The following is a 19,607-nucleotide window of genomic DNA, read 5'->3' as shown; positions in this document are numbered from 1 at the left end:
GCCAAGACGAGAGCACGCTTCGGATATTCCGAGGTGGTGGGGAACTATCGTTTGCGTAATCGTATTCGAGGTAAAACGGGCCGGGCCGGTGATACGATGATGACGGCAGGGGGGAAGCATGCTTTTTTTCTTTTTACTTTTTGCAGGAGGAACAGGCGGGGTTGAAGAACAAAGAGAACTGCCGGACCGAGGTCTGCGGACAAGTAGTGATATGGTATTTTTTTTTTGACTTTACTTGAAATTTTCGTAACTAAAGACGCGACCGATGTTGGAGTAAATCCCTTTCTCCCTACTGAGAGTGTTTGTTACCTGTCATTGGCGCCTCGCCGTCCGCTCGGAGTGTATCGTTCAACACGCTTTTCCGCCGCGGGCGAATGACCGGGTCGGGCCGAGCTGGGCTGAGCTGCCTTTCGTTTCTTTCTTTTTACAAAGAGGAGGCAACATGCGCCTCCCAATCAATTACGGTACGGTCGGTCTGATGTAGAATGGGATAGTAAAGAGGAGAGTAATTCCTTCTCCGAGCCGCATCCATATCCAAAAGCGGGGGGGGAAAAAGGCGTGTGGTGAAGCCGATGAGGGCTATCCAGTTCATCAATCCATCCGTCCGATCCCATCCCATCCTATCCAAAGAGACAGCAAAAAAGAAGCTCTGTCAACAAAGAACGCAAAACCCCTTTGTACACCAAGCCCCACACCCTACACGCCGATTGGTCTATCGTAAGTCTATGAATTTGCCCGAACACCGTTTCCCGTTGGAAAGAAAGAGACGTCACACAAAAAACTCCCGACAATGCGCTGTACATACCGACTGGGAGTAATGTAAATGAGAGAAAAAGAAAGAAAAAAGAATAGAGTCGCGAAACTTTTCCGTTGCTGGAAAGAAAGAAAAAGGAGTCGCGAAACTTTTGTCGTTGTCGAAAAAGAAAAAAGAAAGCAATAATCGTTCAACCCAGCGAAGGCGAAGTTGAGGGCGAAGCGAGGCGATAATCCTCATCAAAACGTACGTGTCGTACTCAGACCTACCTCAGATCAATCCGACCTACCTCCCCCTCAATCCCCCTTCTCCTTCTCGTGACTTGCCGCACTCGTCTGCAACCCTTTCAACCTTTGCGCCAACAGTCCGGCCCCCGCATACGACGGCGGCGGCGAGAACGACCCAGCCGCGCGCTTCTCCCACGTCTGGTCGGAACCAAACGAAGACGCGGTTCCACCCTGGCTACTCGACAGCGACCCCGTCCGGACGGACGAAGACGCCGCCCCACCACCACCGCCATCGACGTCCATCTGATCCCGGCTACCCGGGCGGGACTCGACGACCTCGAGGCGGCCGCGCGACAGCTTGAACGGGATAGGCGCGATAGGCTCCGTCAACGAGGATGCGTACGTCTGGAGATGATGACGGTGGTAGCCTCCGTTGCTCGGGCTGCTGCTGGCGAAATCCAGGCCGTCGAAGGCGTCGTAGTGGTGGTGGTGCGTCTGGCTATGGCCGTGGCTGAGTGAGAGGCCGGCGCTGCGGCGGCGGAGGGCCCTGTCGGACGCTGATATAGACGGAGGCTTGTGCGACGCCTGCGGGTTGTTGCTGCTTCCCTGGCCGTTGCCGCCGTTCTCGCGGGCGGGCTTGTATGCGCTGTATCGGGGATCAGGCAGCTGAATCTCATTCCTGAGCTTTTCCTTGCCGTCAGGCACGCGGTTAGCGAAGACGACGCGGATGCTCTTGTACAGGAAATAACGGCCCTTCGCCGGGCAGCAGATGTGCAAGTGGATCAAATAGCGCAGGGTCGGGCGGTCGTTGGGGTCCTCGGACGTCGAGAGCGAGGCCTCGGGGCGGTCGGTGCCGAAGTTGGTGCGCTTGTTGAGGGGCATGTCGATGATAGGCCCCGCCGAGTAGCTGCGCTGGCGGATGAAGGTTTTCTGCCCCGGCTCCATGTCGCTCAGGTCGTAGGGCACGAGGAACAGCTTGACGGCCGTTTTGTTCGGGTTCTTGATGACGATTTGCAGCTGGCCCTTGGGCGGAATGCGGTAGCTGCCGCCCGGTGGGGATTTGGGCGAGGTGGCGCGCCGCTTCATCTTCTCGCGCTTGCGGTGCGCCGTCCGCTGCTGCTGCGCGTCGCCGGCGGAGGCGGCGGTTTCATGGTGGAAATGATGGTCGTGCTGCTCTTCTGCGCCGTCGCCCGGATTGTCAGAGCGAGCGTGTCTTCTCCGGCGGCGCTTTTCCTCTTGCTCCTCAGCGGGCTTAAGGTTGTTCTCCAAATCCACCAAACCCACGTATGGGCTGGGCTGGTTATCAGCGATCCTGCCGTTCCCGCTGTTGTAGCTGTAGAAGACGGCGGGGAATGGCAGCGTCACGTGCGGTGGGCAGCGCAAATTGGCCTTGCAGTCGCCCTTCCCCAGCACGCCGATTTGCGCGATAAAGTTGAGCGGGCGCGACGGCGTCGTCGACATGCGCCCGCGCAAGATGGATTCCTCGTAGGAGCCGACCATGGGCGCATGCTGCAGCGGCGACGTCTCGCTCGACCCGCCGGTCATGGACGGGCCGCGCGGGCGCAGCTGCGGCGACTGCGGCGTCGAGTTCGAGTGGTGGCCGAAAAACGACGACAGCGAGCGGCGCGGCTGGTGGGCCTGGTACGGGAATGTGCCCTCGCGGCGCAACGACGGCTGCGGCCGGCCCGGGAACTGGGAATAGGCGGATGGCGTGTGGTAGGTCTGCAGGGAATGCGGCGAGAAGGTGTGACGCCTGCTGGCGTCGCCACTCTGGCGCGAGCTGGGCCGGTGGAAGTCGAGGTCCGTGTTGTTCGTCTGCTGCACCAGTGGGCTCGACGGCGGGAGCAGCACGAAGCTCGAGGGGAGCGACGACTGCGAGGGCTGGCGCGAGAGACATGTCTGGACGGGGCCTTGGGGCTGTTGGCGCGGCAGGGCAGCGTGAGGAAAGGCATGGTGCCAGGGCGCAACCGGAGAGGTGGAGAGGGTTGCTTGATGATTGTACGTCACAGCATCGCGTTCCTGTCTAAAGTCGCCCGAGTGCAGCGCTGACCGCGGCCGCTCGATCGACAAGCCAGCCTCCGTGTTGTCCTGCGTTTCCCCATCGTCCTTCTGCTTGTTCTCCTCCTCCGCATGCGCAGCGGGCTCCTGGCGGGACCTAGGGCGGTCTTCTCGCGGGGCCGTCGACTGCACGTCCCCGCTCAGCGTCCCGGGCTCGTCGCGCCGCGCGGGGCGTATACTGACGGTATGGTGATGCTGCACCGGCGGACTCTGGCTGCGCTTCAGGCGCTCGATCAGGGCTGCACGATCCAGCGTGCTCTGCCTGTCGTGGTCGTCGCCACCGTCGTCCCAACCGAATAACTCGGCATCCCCAGGCCCCCGCAGGTAGTCGACGGACCACACCTGGTCCCTCCGGTCGCGCAACAAGTCCTGGGCATGGCGGAAGCGGTGGCGGTCGTAGCGGAGCGGGCTGTCGTCGTCGTTGTCGTCGTGAAAGATGGGCATGGGCATAGTCGGGAGGATGGCGGCTCGTACGGACGAGCGGCACTTGAGGGCGTCAAACCAGCAAAAAAAGAATTTGGACGCTTAGGTCGGGGCGAAGAGCGGTTAGTGGCGTTTTGTGTCGTCGGGCTTGTATGCGCTGGCTAGCTACGGTGCGGGTGGATGGAGCGACGTCGGAGTGGATGAGCGATGAGTAAGAGCTGCCAGAGCGGAGAGGCGGAAATTGAAACGCGCAGGGCCCTCGGAGCGGCCTCGAAATGCGGGCTTCGAGTTGCGAGCGAGGCGATAGCAGCAGGGCGGGCAACCGCTGGCATTGGCGGTGGGCGCACCTCTCGGTCCCTTCTTCGTCGTGAGGTATGACGGAAGACAAAGCTGCAAGTCACACGATCACGAGTCCCCGCCCCCAGCCACGCCAGCGTCTGCCGCCCATGCAGCGCGCACCAGTCTGCGCACGCGTCCTTATCTGATGAGCACCGTGATGGCGCACTTGGGGTCTGCTGCTTGCACAGCTGGGGCGCCGCGGGATCGCCTGTGCTGCGGCCCACTCTGCCCGTTAGCGCCGCTAGGGCAAGACGAAATTTCATCATCTCGCCCAGCCCTATCGTCTTTTCCGCGTTAATCCCACACGCCAGCACACCATGGCCGCCAGCAAGCGCCAACGCGACGACCACGACGCCCGCCCGTCCTCCAACAAGAAGTTGCGCAGCGACAATGCCCCGCGCAAAGGCTTCTCCGTCGGCCCCGCCAATCTACCTGACGGAACCTACAAACGCAAGGGTATGCCACCGCAACAGCCCGCCACGTCTTCGCACACCACATCGCGCCGCATGCTGACACCACAAAAGTCAAGAAAATCAAGAAGGACCTGATCTACAAGGCCAAGGTCAGGAAGCGCTACGCAAAGATTCGCGAGAACGAGCTGCGCCAGGCCCAGAAGGCCGCCAACCAGACCGAGAACCACAACGACGAGAAAGCAGAGGGAGCAAAAGACGACAAAGCACAAGAAGAAGAAAACGACAAGTCGCCCGCCCCGGAACCCACCCTCGACCCGCATCCCGAGCGCCAGGCCCTGCTGGACGAGCCCGAGCCGTCGCCCGAGCCCGAAGCGAAGCCCGCCCGCAAAGAACGCGGCCCGCGCGAGAAAAGGAAGAAGCCCAAGACCTTCGGCAAGGAGGCTGCCATCGGACAGAAGCGCAAGGAAGAGGCCGAGGCCCGCAGGAAAGCGCAGGAAGAAGCTGAGCGCGAGCGCCAGGAAAAAATAGCCCAGCGGGAGCGCATGAGGAAACAGATGGCGAAGGCCCGTGCGACTGGCAAGGATGGCAAGAGGAGGCTGGGAAGGGAAGCCCCTGTGCTGCTGGAACGCGTGAAGAAGCTCGTCGGGGATGCGTAGGGTGCGGGGGCGGCATCATCCAGGATGATTATTATGCATGAAACAACGAGTGAATGATGAGTTGGGCGATGGTCGGAAGGTTACGGCGGCGTGTGGCCTGGAGCACATGGATTTCGTGCAAATCCTCGCCCTCAAGGAATCCAGGTCCAGACATGGAAAACAGCTTCGACTAATTTGGGAACAACAGAAGTCTTGGCGAGGGCGGTATTGCGTATCGGACTTGAGCTATGACCTCCTCCGCGGACAAGGAACCGTCTCAGGTAAACCGCGCGGCATCTTCCTTATTTCAGGCCCAGAACCGCCCATGGCGACCGTGGCGTGCATGGACGCTTTGCTGTGGTTGGTTCCATTGCTCGGGCCAAGTTCTTGTCTGTCTCAACAAATGACCTCTCCTTGCCCGCTTCCTGCTGGAACTCTAAAAACATAGCACCGGAAAAAAGCCAGCATTTCTCCAAGAGCATTGGCAACCCCTGCTTAGACTATGGCAGTCCATTGCTTGCTTGACTCCGCGGCCTTTCCTTTAAAAAAGATTCATATTTTAGCTCCTAAGTTGGCGTTGCTTTACAGCCCATCTTTAGTCCGAGCCGAGTCTGTGTACTGAGTCCCTTCTCCAGCTCTGTAACCAAAAAAAAAATAATATACTTGCTCTACATCATTCCGCTTCAACTGTGACGTTTGCTGCTTCTTTCGTTCCTCGTTCCCGTGGTTGTGCTTTGTGCTGACTCCGACTGTGTTGTGTGGATCTCAGCCATTTTATCCCGGTCACAGTTACTTGTATTGGCCTTGGAGCTTGCTGCGTCTTCGGCCCACAGCAGTCTTCACCAGCCCGTTGTCCTACCCTAGACTTGAAGAATCGAAATATGGAACTTCTGGAGTTAATTTCATCTCTCTTGTATGTTTAGCCTCCGAGTCGTTACATGCATCACCATGACATCTTTAACTTCAGCGCGCTAGCTACTTTAAGCTTAAGTCTCACCTACTTTAAACCGTAATACAACAGTACGTTTATAGCTAATACAGCTATTAAGGCTTCATGAAAAGAAAAAGAAAAATGGGTAGATCGTAGATTCGAGGCGTGTATGTATTCTTCTAGCGGGTGGAGTAAATTATATTATACAGAGGCAAGAAGTTCGAGTTACGTAGAACTTCGGGAAACCGACCTTCACCGCTCAATAGCTGCAGATTCTAGTATGCTGTGGTTGCCTACAAATATTTGGGCACTGACCGGACGGCCAGGTTGATCAAATCTGCGTCTCGTATGCTGTGTTTCATTCAAGACTCCAAAGTTGCCATTAGATTTAATCGTGTGGGGGCTAGTCCGCACCGCCGGGCCATGGATCCATAAAATGCACGGTTGCCGCGTTGTTTGTTCCTATATTTGAACTCGTGGCCCCCAATCGCTTCCTTCAGCCTTGAACTCCTGCAGATCTCTTTCCCTCGCCGACCAATGCAGCGGGGCTGACAGCAGAAATATCGGACCACTCCCGGCTTCGCTTCTGCATGGCGGATGAAACACAGACAAGGTTGTAGCTTGAATCCTACAATACTAAACGTGGCTCCTCCACCCGCGCGTCTGATTCTCATCAACTCAGGCCCCCTCATGGGGACATTCTTATCCTATATTCTTAGGTCTGGTCTGTACAGTTCTCAACATGGAGGAGCGGGAACATTTCCTAAATTCTCGTCGGCCGGACGACTTCGTTCGGATAAGTCTCGACAGCAATCACGAAAACGTCACGTTGCCTGCTGGCCCTGACACCCCTCAACACGTTCCTCGATTCGACCCCAATAATACCGCCGGAAGGAGATCAGTCAGCAGAGCGCATTCTACTAAACCAAAAACGAGGGTTTCGAATTATGCTCTAAATGATGACGAAAACGCGTCGGAAAATGGCCAGAACCAACACTCTCCGCTTCTAGGTATTGCTGCTGTGGGACGTGAAAATGACCCTCACAGCCAGCACGATTCAGCACTCGCACATCATTCAGGAAGTTCGTCTGACAAGACTCCTCAGCAAAAGTTCGAAATGGTTAATGGTAGCGATACTTGGGTGAACCAACCGAGATGGACACCCTTCTACCTGAGGGCGCCATTTTTGTTTGGCCAAGCTTTCGTATTTGCCCTGATGATTGCAGCGCTGGAGGCTCTTTACTATGTATCGGAACGGGACAAAGGGTTGACCACAACGTCACAAAACTTGCATTACTTATGGACTTACGGTCCCACATTTGGTACGTAGCCTACCTGGAATAATGACTAAGTTAAGGCCCTGTTTAACTGTATCTGACGTAAATATAGTTCTCACCATCCTGGCTGCTTTCTGGGCACAAGTCGAGTATCGAACGAAGCAGCTCATGCCATGGGCGTTGATGAGCCTTGGGAAATCATCTACAAAACACCCTCTGCTGCTGAACTATCTGATGTCGACGAATCCGGAGTCTTTGTTACGGTCAATCAAGAGACGCCATTTTCCCGTTAGTATCGGGATCTCAGGGTCCTTACTCCTGCGGCTTCTGATTGTCTTCTCCACTGGGCTTTTTAGCCTGGAGTATAGACCAATTACCCACGACAAAGAGATTATTGTCCTTGACAGCCTGGATCTGGGAAAACAAGTGGATATTGTCACGGGTACCCCACAACAACCTGTCGACACTGCCTTGTATTTCTGGGGCACTAGAGCTCACGACTTACCACTCCCTCGCGGCGTAACTTCTGAGTTTGCAGTCCAGACTTTTAAACTGTCTGAAGGTGGTGCGTAGTACTGATGCATAAAAAGTTGGGTCGGAGCTCACATCTTTCAGGTTCCTACGACACCGTAGCAGCTGATGTCCAAGTCTTTCAGTCCAGACTGGAAAATTGCGAGACGTTCGATTTCGAGTATTCATTTTCCAACAGCCCTCCCGACAACGATACTGCCCTGGAGTCGGTACTTCCTGATCGTTATCAAGATATGTTCAAGCAATGGTGTTTCTCGTCTCGAAAATCGGTGTTCGGGACATTCAACCCAACAGCCGAATCTTTAGCAGCCCAAGGCACATTCTTTTTTCTGAAAAGCCAGCTGGGCATTCTTTATGAATGCTCGAACGAGACATTTGTAGAGAGGCCTGGCATGGAACATCGTCTACTCATTGGCCTGGAAACCGGCTATCCTGAAAAGAGCAGAAGAATCTCCGGTGCCCTATGCGAGCCCACCTATTCACTCACCCGCCGAACAGTCACGAACGTCACAGATGTTTCACGAAGTGAGGATCTCCTTCGCGTCCCCACGACGGCTAACGAAGTTCTGGACCTGGGAAAACAGCCCAGCAACATCACCCAGGACATTTTGGACAGCATTCAGTATGAACTGAGCACATACAACACTGCTATAACCGGCATCTTTGATCGATATCAATGGTATAATTTGCTGAATTTAACGGAGCCACGAAGGGCAATTTCAGATTGGGCAAACACGACCCTGGTCACAGAACTTTCACAGAAGGTTTGGACTGCTTTTGCTGCCTTCTCCGTGCGAATGGAGCACGTGAGCCCGTCCAATCAGACCTTGCAGGGAATCGCCACATCAACCAAAAGTCGGCTTTGTATCCAGGAGCTGTCCTTGCGGCTAATGGAGGCTCTCCTTGCGTTGCTTGCGCTATTAAGCATTGCACTGTACCTTCTCTTCCCCGGTGTCCTTTACCGCGACCCAGGCCCGGTCGGCTCTCATGCTTTGATTTTAGCAAAGAGCCAGCCTCTCAGAAGTATTCTCGCGGGTGGGGGACTTACACCAAATGAAACTCTTGAGGCCCGCCTTCGCGGATATAGTGCTTCTTTCACGACTCCGAGAACAGCAAATGATCCAGCTGTGGCTGTCACGCCCACAACAAGGGACACTTCGGATGATAGTACGCCGTCCCAGCCCATCAAGGATAATACCGATCAGTCAAAGTGGTGGCGGCCCCTTACAGCAGCCACCTGGTTCCGGATTGCGCTCTTCGCAACGACAGTAGCCGTCATTGTTGTGCTCGAGGTTCTGTCTCAGATATCAAAAAAGAACCAAGGAATCGCAAATGTTGTCATTGATGGATATCAGAAATATACTTGGACTTACATTCCAACACTAGTCATGGCAACGATCGGGTTGACTTTCGCCGCAGCGGACGCCACGGCTAGGTTGCTACACCCGTTCCAACTACTCAGAAAAGGGAACGCGACCTTCAAGGAAATGTTATACGATCCAGCCTCCCAGCTCACACTGGCAGCAGTAGTTCACGCTACGAGGAAACGTCAGATCGCGCTCCTGGCATCCATGCTCACCGCGCTGATGGCACCAGCCCTGACCATCGTCACCAGCGGCCTATACACGCCCACCCCCGTTCCATGGCGCCACGACATCGCACTGGACGTCACAGGCTGGTTCCACATCGGCGACGGCAAAGTTCGCGACGTCAGCCTCGGCGGCGACTACGACTTCCTCTCCCTGATCGAATACACCAACATGACCTACCCGCAATGGACGCACGGCCAATACGCCTTCTCCACCTTCAACCCCGCCGCCATCCACGGCAGCAACGACAACGACACCGCCCTCACCCTGGCCGCCGCCCGCCTCCCCGCCGCCCGCGCCAACATGAACTGCACCCTAACCCACTACTTCCCCCACCTCAACGACTCCGCCCGCACCCAATACATCACCGTCGACCCGCCCGCGGGGTGCCACCCGCCGCCTCTCCTCACCACTACCACCACCTCCGACGCCAACAACACGAACGGCACCGACCGCCAACTCCGCTTCTCCCTCGCCTCCCCACCCACCACCATCGACGCCGACGGCTACTTCGTCAACGACCTGACCGAGTACGGCATGCTCTACTCGTCCGGCATCGCCTCCGAAGACCTCATCCCAGCCGCCGTTTGCGGCGACGACCGCAGCCACTTCTGGTACCTGTCGGGGCACCGCCGGGAGAACGGGACGCACGACTCGCTCTCTCTCCTCCACTGCACGCCGTACATCGAGGCGCTCGTCGTGGCGACGAACTTCTCGCTGCCGGGGGTCGAAGTCGTCGTTGGGGAGGGGGAAGAGGACGAAGCAGCGGTCGTGCCGGATGAGGATTCCGCGGTCTTCATGTCCGCGGCTCCGAACGCGACGGCAAGGCCGTGGAATGATGTGGGGCAGTTTTTGTCACTGCTGGTTAACGGCACGGGGGGGATGCCGCTGAGGGAGTTTGTGGGGAGGGAGAATGTGGACGGATTTAGGGGGAGGCTGGAGGAGCTGTATGGGATTTATATCGCGCAGGTGCTGCATACGTATTATCGCCGGAGCACGCTCGACGGTGATGGCGGGGATGACAGGGATGACGGGGCTGCGGCGCGGTTCGCTGCTGAGCCGATTAATGGGACGGTTGTGGATGGCGCGCGGATGCGGCTCGTGCAGAATACCGTCTCGACGCGTATCTTGGAGGGGCTGTTGGCGGCGATGCTGGTGTGCGGTGCCGTGGCGTGCGTGTTGGAGGGGAAGACGCGCATTTTGCCTAAGGACCCGGGGAGCATTGCGGCGAAGATGAGTTTGTTTGCGGATGGAGAGGTGTGGCGGGACAGGGTGGTGGTGGAGGAGTTGAGGGAGGAAGAGCGAGGGGGGAGGAGGAGAGAAGAGCTTTTCAAGGGGTGGGTGTTTAGGATGGGGTGGTGGGGTGAGGGGGAGGAGGGTGCGGGTGGAGGAGATGGGGAGACTGGGAAGAGGAGGTTTGGGGTTGATGCTACGAGGGTTTATGTCGACAATGGGTCTTCCGGTGTTTAAATATTGCTTCGGATCTTCGTTTTTTATTGAATACCTATAGTTGTATACCACAGTCTGATCGAGTGTCGGGCCTAGCTGAATAGCTGCAACCCTTTTACAGTCATCATGCTGGATCCATTCCCTGACCATCACCCGCCTCGCATACCGTAGTACAATCACGATCTATTCTAATATTCAGCAAGATTTATTGTTCAGAGATAGGACACTAGTGCGAAGTAATCGCGATAAGCGGAACTGAAGAACATTAAGCGCCTTCATCAACAGAATCCAAACTCCGGCGCTTCTATCGCACTTCAAGCCTGATTCATCAGGGAAATATCTGAGCCAGTGGATTGAACCAATTCAGTCGTTCGCCCACGACAAAATCGATTTCTCCCAGTCAATTCTCGCTTGGCTTCCATCCGATGCTCGTTTTGGTATGTCCTAAGACGATGGTCTTCAAGGCAGCAGGCTGCCCCGATTTTCACGCCTGATCTTTGTAGACGGCTGCCCAATGCGGAAAGAGCTTGCGAGAAATGTCCCCACTAGCAAGCGCCTGTGCAAAACAGTCGCGAACGATGTGAATACGATCTTCATGGCCAAGGCGCTTTTGAGTTCCCTTGGGCGCTTCGCATACGAGATGGCGGGTTTCGAAAGCGACCGGTAGTGTTCGGGAATGGAGTGTATGTCGAGTATAGCGAGTGCTGCGAAGCTCGGCGTCTAGTCTATTCAACCCACCCAGCTAGTAAGTGAGAAGATGCAGCTACATGTGGGTTGACAGACGACCGAATTTCAATGTTGATGCCTAAGGTGGTGAGGCGCCCAGGCTAAGGAGAGGATATGCATTGCGTGTCATCAAGGCGCTTGCTGTGCCGCAGCGCACTGACCACTGAGCATGTAGGCGCGCGATAATGTTCGAATACGGATAAGGCAACGCTCATCACGGTGTAGTGAGTTTCAAGATTTTTAAATCAGCCAGCGAGCTTCTACGATGATAATTATGGATCTTCTTTTTAGTGTCAAGAAGGGGATCAACATCGTTTTATGATTTAACAATTCGTTAGGCTGTAAGATCAATCGCGCCTGTAGACACGTTTAGAGCAGGCGATTGGTCTGTATTTAAGCGCGGCACATCCAATAGCGCGTAGTCTTAGCGAAAAGTGGGGGGAACTTCCTTGATAGGGCTACGCGACATTGATCCCCGCCTGTTCACACGATGTTTGACAAGCGCCCTGCCCCATGGTGCTCCACTGCCCAGCTCGTCCTTGGTGAGCTGAACTGTATACCGTCACATATATCAAGACCGGAGCACATAGCACTCAAGACAAATCCAAGAACCAGACGAAAATAGTACTTCGATCAAGAAACAATGCAACAAAACGAGCTTCTACCATCGTGCGAGGGTCCGAAAATGCACCCATACGTTGACCCAAATCCGGAAATCGAATTCGAAGAGCAACTGGATGGTTCGAACGAAGGGAATGTCTTCAAAGTCAAAATCAACTCGCAGCCTTTCGCTCTCAAAGTGGTAAATCTCTGTTTCTTTTCGTACAATTTCACTCTGCTAATTAAATCATTAGTTCAAATATTTCAATGTGTCGGAGGCACGCAAGGAATTCGAAACGCCCATAGACGAAGAAATTCCCAACGAGATCGTCGAGATGCACTGCGATCCGTTTTACGCAGAGTGCCGCGCTTACGGTCGCATCAACGAATTTTACAATGACACCATCCCGGAAGAGTACGAAGAGGCCCTCCGAGAGTTTCTCCCTAAGCAAACACAGGGAGGAGAAAAGGCAGTCCTTGCAGCCCAGTGTTATGGTTACCTGCATCTTTCTGCCGAGGACGAAGAGAGTTTGAGCGAGAAGTACCCCGACTTGGACTGGCGAAGCGATGAAGAGGATGAAGGGAAACCTCTCCGAGCGCTCGTGAAGCAGCTCATTGACCCCATCGATGACGAAGGCCAGCCAGACACACTTCAGATGTACGACGGCATGCGGACATTGCATCGTATTGGGATCTTTCCAAACAACAATTCTCCCCCGAGTTACCGGGATGGTCGCTTTATGAGCTTCAGCGGCTCATATACTGTGCCTCATTGCGCTATTCAGGCTCTGCCAGAAGTTCAGGCCGAGGCAGACTTTGAGATGCAGCGGGTCGACAGGATGATCGATGAGCAGGGAATCGAACCATCAATGGCAGCAGTGTATTAAAAAGGCAATGGCTCTACACGCTATGGATAATTAGTGGAAGCCCACAGGTGTTCTATGGGCAGCATGAATCAGGGAAGAATGAAATGCTTGTAAGAGGATATTTAGCTACCTGGTAGACCAATGCAAACGTGTGACATAATCTCCAACAAAACCCAAATGTTCAATCAGTCAGGGTCTTAAATGTAATTATTATAAAGATAGAGTTGAACTCTAATACGAGGTGGTTCGTTTCTAGTGTTTACCTGAGGCAATACGACATGACTACCCCAAGATCTTCAACTAATTTCCAGTATCATAACATTGTCTAACACGCACCAGACTGTTCTAATTGCACGAGAATACCTATTAGTAACTTAACCAGTGAAGGAACTTGTCAAAGTGGCACTCATTATAATCCTCGAAAATTTTCGCGGTATCCGTCTAATGAACTAAGGAGCACTTAATGAGCTGATTACACAAGTCTTCTAAAGAGGCAGTGTGATGGGAGCAACGGGCAGCTGTCACTCTGTCACCGGGCAAAAGAGTACGCCAGTTTGGTCTACCTGTCGGTCGACTAGCTGCCCACCAGCGCTTATATCACCAAGAGGTCACGTGCCCTGCCGGCGGCGGCCGCGCTCCACTGCCACAGCAGTACAATATGAAAATAGATGCATTGCGTTATAGTCGAGGAAGAATAACGAAAAAGGAGCAATATATTGCGGCAATGACAATTAACAATAGAGAGGTTTCATGAATTGGAACTTGGAAATGGGGTTACTTTCCAACCAACTTCTGTCGGATCTTCTCAAACCACCCACTTATATCAAATCCACGTCCCATCCTCTTTTCTCCGGTGGAATACTGCGGAAACGCAGAACCTTTTGATATAAGTTCGACAGCAGGGTCTTCCTCTCAGTATCCCACGCCTGTCTCGTTTGGCCGCCCATGTATGGGTAAGTTTGCAAGTCGGTAGAGAAGTAGTCAAGAAAAGTGTCGTGGTGATACTCGTACTTGCACTCAATACCGCTCCCAATAGAGCCATAGAATCCAGAACAGTCCATCGACTGGACGAACCTATCCTCCTTTTTGTCGATGTAATGTAATGGGAATTCCTAAGACACGATTATAATGAGCTCGTCAACCCCTCTGACTTTTCGTACTTACCATTATCAGCAATTCTTTCGGAGGAAGCTTGAATAGGGTATCTGTTAGTGGAAGTCGATCCAAAATTTAATTTGGGGGAATCGACCCACCTCGGGTCTAACTTTGCGTCTGTTACGGCGGGATTCTCTTCTCTCTTTTGCTAAATCCCTCTCAAGTTGATATTCAAGTAAAACAGCCCGACGTGCCAAGAGCTCAAGCAAACGATCTTCGATAGCATCGTTTAACATCGCGGCATAGTGGGCACATGTCTCGTCCAGAAGTCGCGCCAACTCTTCTTGCTCGTTGGTAATTTCAACGAACTCCGAATCCCACTCCTTCGATTTCGCAACATTGCATTTGCCTTGCTCCATGTGATAGTCTTCTTTCGGACAGTGGAAGTCAACTTGAGGCCTCGGCCCTTCATAGTACCAGCCTCCATCGTGGATACAACACGTGTGTGTCATGCCCCATTCTTCGAATGTCTGGTAGCGATGAATATCCAATATGGCTTGAACGATTGCTTTCTGCTCTCCAGAGTTCTTCAGGACCAGAAAGAACTCCACTATCCTTGGTATAGCCTCCAGTGGTCTCTTCTTCCGATGGCGAAAGAGCTCCCAGACATTCCAAACGTCATCCGATTCCCAGAAGAGGCCCCGTATCGGTGAGCATCCAGTGGAGGAGCAAGGACAGGAGCAACTGTCGCCTTGGCTCATGTCGCCACCTGCCGATAGGAGCACAGCAGTTGCGTTGAGCCAATCGATCAATTCCTCTTTGTTAGATGCGCCGTAGTGGGGACCGAATACCGTGGACGCGTTGAGATGGTGAATTGCGCTCATCCTGTGATTGTCCAGGAGTCTCACATCAGCTTTTTGCTCAACCAACATTCGAAGAACATCCCCTGGTGCAGAGAGCCGACTTAGAACCATCGCGGGAGTGTACCCTCGGCCATTTTGTTGATTGATGTCATCACAGCCATACGTCAACAACAGTCGGGCTTTATAGGTGTCTGTACAGAAATGAAGCAGTGAATGGTCCGCCATGAAGGGTATTCGCTGCGTAGAACGGGTTCGAAGTAGGTACTCCAGGGTGCTGCAGTAAATATCCCCTTGTACCGCAAAGCGGTGTCCCATGCGAATCATAAGGCATAATTCGATTGCGTAGTTTGCCATTTGAGAGCTGGCGGTCATGCAAAACTCAATGACCTCTTGAATGAATTCAGTCGGCTGACAGAATAACGCGTAATGCCACATTGACATGTTGCTAATCTCCTCGTGGCGAAATGGGTTTGCCCCGGCCTTCAGCAAAACCTTCGTGGTTTCGATGATTCCATAGGCCGCAGCGTATGTCAACGGTGTCATCCCATACTCGTCTGTGGGATTTACATTGGAAGAATAGCCAGACCTAAGCAGCAGGCTGACTATTCGCGGGTTGCAAACGGCAAGATGGAGAGCAGACTGGCCGCGAAAGTTTCTGGCGAAGAGATCAGATGGAGGCACTGGATGGAGGAGTTTTTCAACTCGGTCAAAATCATTGCACAAAATTGCAGCATGCAGGAGGGTGGTTCCACCGAAGTCTGATCAAGTTAGCTCTAAGATTAGGAGCTGGAAATATTTTGCTCACCTGGATCTTCTGCTACCAACTTTGCAATGACTTCGATGAAAAGTAGATCGGGGTACGCGAATACACTCATTAAATCTGAGCTGATTGGATCTGGCCATTCGATCATAGTCTCCGGCTGAAATCCCTGAGTAAAATCGAACAACCTAAGCATGGTTTTCAGGAGATGAATGTATGGTCCTTCTCCCACCCAGCGCAGGAGGCACCTCAAAAGCCTATCACGAAGGAAATAAAAGTCAGCAGGATGAACTTTTTAATTACAGGGGCAAGCTTACTTGTCGCTCTCCCATACGCAGTCTTCCTGCGTGAGTGTCTCCAGAAGCTCGATTTGACTGCCAACATCGCCAAGCCAGGGACCACGGAGTAGGAACTACTTGCTGCTTAGTCTTCCTTTTCGAAAAGAGTCTATCCCTGCTTACATCTATGTAGCCTTTTCCATCAGGATTCCGGTCCTTGGCTGAGATGACCCCGGACGAAAGGAGAACCCTCAAGTCTCGGGAAGCTTCTGAGGCCATCAAAGCCCCTGCTTTGCATCTCTCAATCACCACAAAGCCGGGTGACGTGCGGGGCACGGTATTTGAGGGGCTGATACTCCAGCCAATCGAAGTTTCGCCATTGTCTCGGAATCCAGCTTTGAACGTGATCAACCTGCCGAATAGTGATACAGTCCATTGGTATTTTCGGTCTGCGCAACCGCAAGCAACAAGACAGGCATTCTGGCCCGATACAAGCCAGTTACGTTGGTAGTTGCTGATGCGATGACACAGACATCCGCACAGGCCTTGTATGCACTTGGACCTCTTCCGAGTCCTCCTTGGAAAGATTCTATCAGAGCGGGTGTCCAATGATACTTCCTTTTGGAGGTTTGTTGCCGATGGCTGCGGAACGGTGCTAGTCGAAGCATTTGGATTTGGAAGGCGTTGGGTGAGTAGATGAACACCTTGCTGAATGGCATCGGTCTTTTCATGAAGCTGCTGCATGCGTATTCTGCCATCCCTGTTAGACGCTGTCAAAAACTAGGTCCTTTGTAGCTTACGCATCGGTTTTCAGATAGATCAGCTGGAGAGTAACCACCAACCGCAAAAGATGATCCAGATGGTCTTTGACCTCGCCTTCAGAAAGATATTTCCGTATGCGAGATGTAATATTGAAACTCGTCCGTGATGGCTTCTTCATATTCTCTCGAAGCTCTCGTAATTCCTTCAGCGGTGCTTCCATACGCTCGTTCAGCAGGCCAATGACTTGCAGCAAATCCTGCAGATCGTTGTGCTCAAAACCTTGAGGTGCGGCTTGATCGCATTGCGCACGAATGTTTTGTAAGAGCGTTTGAATCATCTCCACTTCATTTAAGAGCTGCTGTACGTCAATAGTTGCATTTTTCAATGATTTGGAGAAGTTTTGTATTGTTTGAACCGCCTGGAGGGTTACAGCTGGCAGGGTTACCAGCGCGGGGAGAGTCCCCAGTAAGGACACCGGATCTGCCATAACAGCGATGTTTGGACATAGTCAGATGCAATGCGAAAATCGAGCGTGATTGAAGTCCGCAAGAGTGAAACGTTAGAGGGGGCTAGGCAGCCACGCAAGGCTGTTCGAAGAAGGCTGTGTGCCCCGCAATCAGCCTCGCGTCCATAGGCCCAGGTTGTCTGCATCCTACAATCTCCTGACCAATCTCTCTCATCTGATAAGCCTGCAGATTGCAGTTTTTGAAATGGTGAGGGAATACAGTCAAACACTACATGTACGTACGCGCCGCAACGGCCCGAATTGTAGTCGCTCGGGCCACACGAGCAGGGGTCCCAGCAAGCGCGAACGGCTTGACGAGCGATCAATCAAGTGGCTTGCAAGCGGGTATTTTTGGGCCCGCTTGATCAATTTGCCAAGATAAAGCGCTTGCGCTTGCATGCGGGACGAACTGGGACCCCTGCGTGAGACGAGCGGCTAACCTCTGCTGATCAGCAGCTGGTGGCAAGACTCATCGCCGGCCAGCGCTTAGGACATCGAAGATAAAATGTAAACATCTCTTGCACAAAAGACTGCATTTATTTTCTTCTAGATTCTTATTCTTTGTCCTGCTTCCACGTATCGTCTCGCAATGTCTCTAATGGGCTTAGAGTCGATCTTGATGATCGCGTTCTCGCTCATATGGTGGATTTACAAATACTTTTATCTCTGGAACACAAAGGCTGTATCGGCGAAGCCAAATCAATTTTGTCAGCACTGCAACGATGTTCTTCAAAAGCTGCAGGTGCATTTCGACGGCTCCCCGCAGACCGATTATGGCCATACATCCGATATTCACGCTCTTTTCGAATCCGCTCGAAACGGCTGCCACCTTTGCTCCATGTTTGTTGGCAAAATAACGAACGCCACTCGGGAAAAATGGATCGAAACACCCCGACCACTGTTCGTAAGGCCGGCTCAGAGTCGGCAGGAGCCTTGTGGTGGATGTACGCGATTCGATCTTACGTTGCACGACGCGTCTGGTCACACGACGCACTCTGTTACGTTGCACCGTCACCAGAAGACTGCGACATCGAGGAACTTAGAATGCGCGAGCATCGTTGAGAAGAAGGATGACTATCTAGATGAGAAGAATCTCGCCACGCAACTGTCGACTGGAGACGGCGCGACATACACAGCAATTAAGAAATGGTGGCAGAAGTGCCAATCAAGCCACGAAGATTGCAAAGTGGCCTTGAGCAGCGAAATTGGAAGACCAACCCGGCTGTTAGATCTCAGCGCATTCCGCGGATCACAGGACATCAGATTGGTCAACGGAGCGGATACTGGCAACGATCAGTACGTCACACTCAGTTACCGCTGGGGTGGACTCAAGTCTGTCATGCTCCGAACAACCAACATCGACTATTTCCGTGTTCGGATCGATTGGGTTACGCTTCCTAAAACGATGAAAGATGCGGCGACGATCTGCCGGAATCTCGGCGTACGTTACCTCTGGATTGACGCACTCTGCATCATTCAAGGCCCTGATGGCGATTTCAACACTGAAGCACCACGGATGGAGGCAGTCTACGCTGGCTCGACGTTTACTATAGCGGCCGCATACTCCGAAGATAGCGATGGAGGTTGTTTTCAGGATGTCTTGCCGTTGAGGCGTATGGACTCTCTCGTTTCTCAGGACAGCAACTGCACTGTGTTGCTCAGGGCCAATAAGTCCTGTTTGACCCGTGATAACGTTCCGGGTCGTTGCCCGCTGGACTCCCGTGGATGGGTTTATCAAGAACGCATGCTTTCCCCTCGTACTTTGTTCTTTGGTAGAGACGAGATCCATTGGGAGTGCAGGAAAGGCGTCGTTTGCGCTTACGAACCAGACTTTGAGAGGCCACATTTTCCAGCTCGGCTCCAGTACATCCCGATCAAGCAAACTTACATCAAGATTAGCTCGTTGGAGACAAATCCATTATCGGGCAATGCGATAGAGCAGTTCCGACCTTTGTGGGCCAATGTGATCAAGTCCTATTCACAGACCAATCTCAGCCATGCTGATGACAAGCTCGCAGCAATCGCCGGAGTGGCATCTATCGCTCAGAAAAAATTGAAAATAGAAGCGTCTTTTGGGCTCTGGCTACCATTTCTTCTAGACGAATTGCTCTGGGAGGTCGACCTATCGGAGGCACAGCAACAGGGTATGGGGCCAGAGCCGACCGAGAACGAGGACCGAGTCTCTGTTTCCATCCCTGTGGGCCCTAGCTGGTCTTGGGCCGGCACAAAGGACAAAACCTCCTTTATCCACGAACCAAAACCGGGAACAGACAGGCCAGTCAGAGACATTGAGAAGCTATACTCGGCAACGCTTCTTGCGTCTCCCCCGCCAACACCCTTCATTGGGCTCCACACGCTTATGGCACAGCACCCCACGCCGCCGTCAGTGCGCATTCGAGGACCCTTTCAAAAATGCCGGGCACGTCCACATTGGGTCAACTTCCGTATCTGTGGCTTCAACCTAGAGCCTGACAGGCCAATCTCCGAAACAGAGCGTCCCAGACTATTTTACTTACCATACAACGG

The 19,607-nt window shown here is 53.4% G+C and overlaps 4 protein-coding genes across 4 annotated transcripts; 3 read left to right on the top strand and 1 right to left on the bottom strand.

The window, feature by feature from the left end:
• Nucleotides 1-1,050: 1,050 nt before the first annotated feature.
• On the bottom strand, nt 1,051-3,483 carry LTHEOB_12443 (uncharacterized protein; the record flags this gene model as incomplete). Its single annotated transcript, XM_035509311.1, has 1 exon — nt 1,051-3,483. One exon carries the CDS (start codon nt 3,481-3,483, stop codon nt 1,051-1,053), a length of 2,433 nt encoding a protein of 810 aa, XP_035364618.1.
• A 635-nt stretch (nt 3,484-4,118) lies between these two features.
• On the top strand, nt 4,119-4,870 carry LTHEOB_12442 (uncharacterized protein; the record flags this gene model as incomplete). Its single annotated transcript, XM_035509310.1, has 2 exons — nt 4,119-4,257; nt 4,326-4,870. The coding sequence occupies 2 exons, from the start codon at nt 4,119-4,121 to the stop codon at nt 4,868-4,870; spliced, it is 684 nt and encodes a 227-aa protein (XP_035364617.1).
• Nucleotides 4,871-9,159: 4,289 nt separating this feature from the next.
• LTHEOB_12441 (uncharacterized protein) lies at nt 9,160-10,647 on the top strand (the record flags this gene model as incomplete). Its single annotated transcript, XM_035509309.1, has 1 exon — nt 9,160-10,647. The coding sequence occupies one exon, from the start codon at nt 9,160-9,162 to the stop codon at nt 10,645-10,647; it is 1,488 nt and encodes a 495-aa protein (XP_035364616.1).
• Nucleotides 10,648-12,037: 1,390 nt separating this feature from the next.
• On the top strand, nt 12,038-12,839 carry LTHEOB_12440 (uncharacterized protein; the record flags this gene model as incomplete). The annotated part of the gene is made up of 2 exons (XM_035509308.1): nt 12,038-12,154; nt 12,207-12,839. The coding sequence occupies 2 exons, from the start codon at nt 12,038-12,040 to the stop codon at nt 12,837-12,839; spliced, it is 750 nt and encodes a 249-aa protein (XP_035364615.1).
• Nucleotides 12,840-19,607: the final 6,768 nt, after the last annotated feature.

The sequence above is a fragment of the Lasiodiplodia theobromae genome, assembly GCF_012971845.1.
Source record: "Lasiodiplodia theobromae strain AM2As chromosome Unknown scaffold_63, whole genome shotgun sequence".
NCBI lineage: Eukaryota > Fungi > Ascomycota > Dothideomycetes > Botryosphaeriales > Botryosphaeriaceae > Lasiodiplodia > Lasiodiplodia theobromae.
This window is presented reverse-complemented; position numbering and strand designations above follow the sequence as displayed.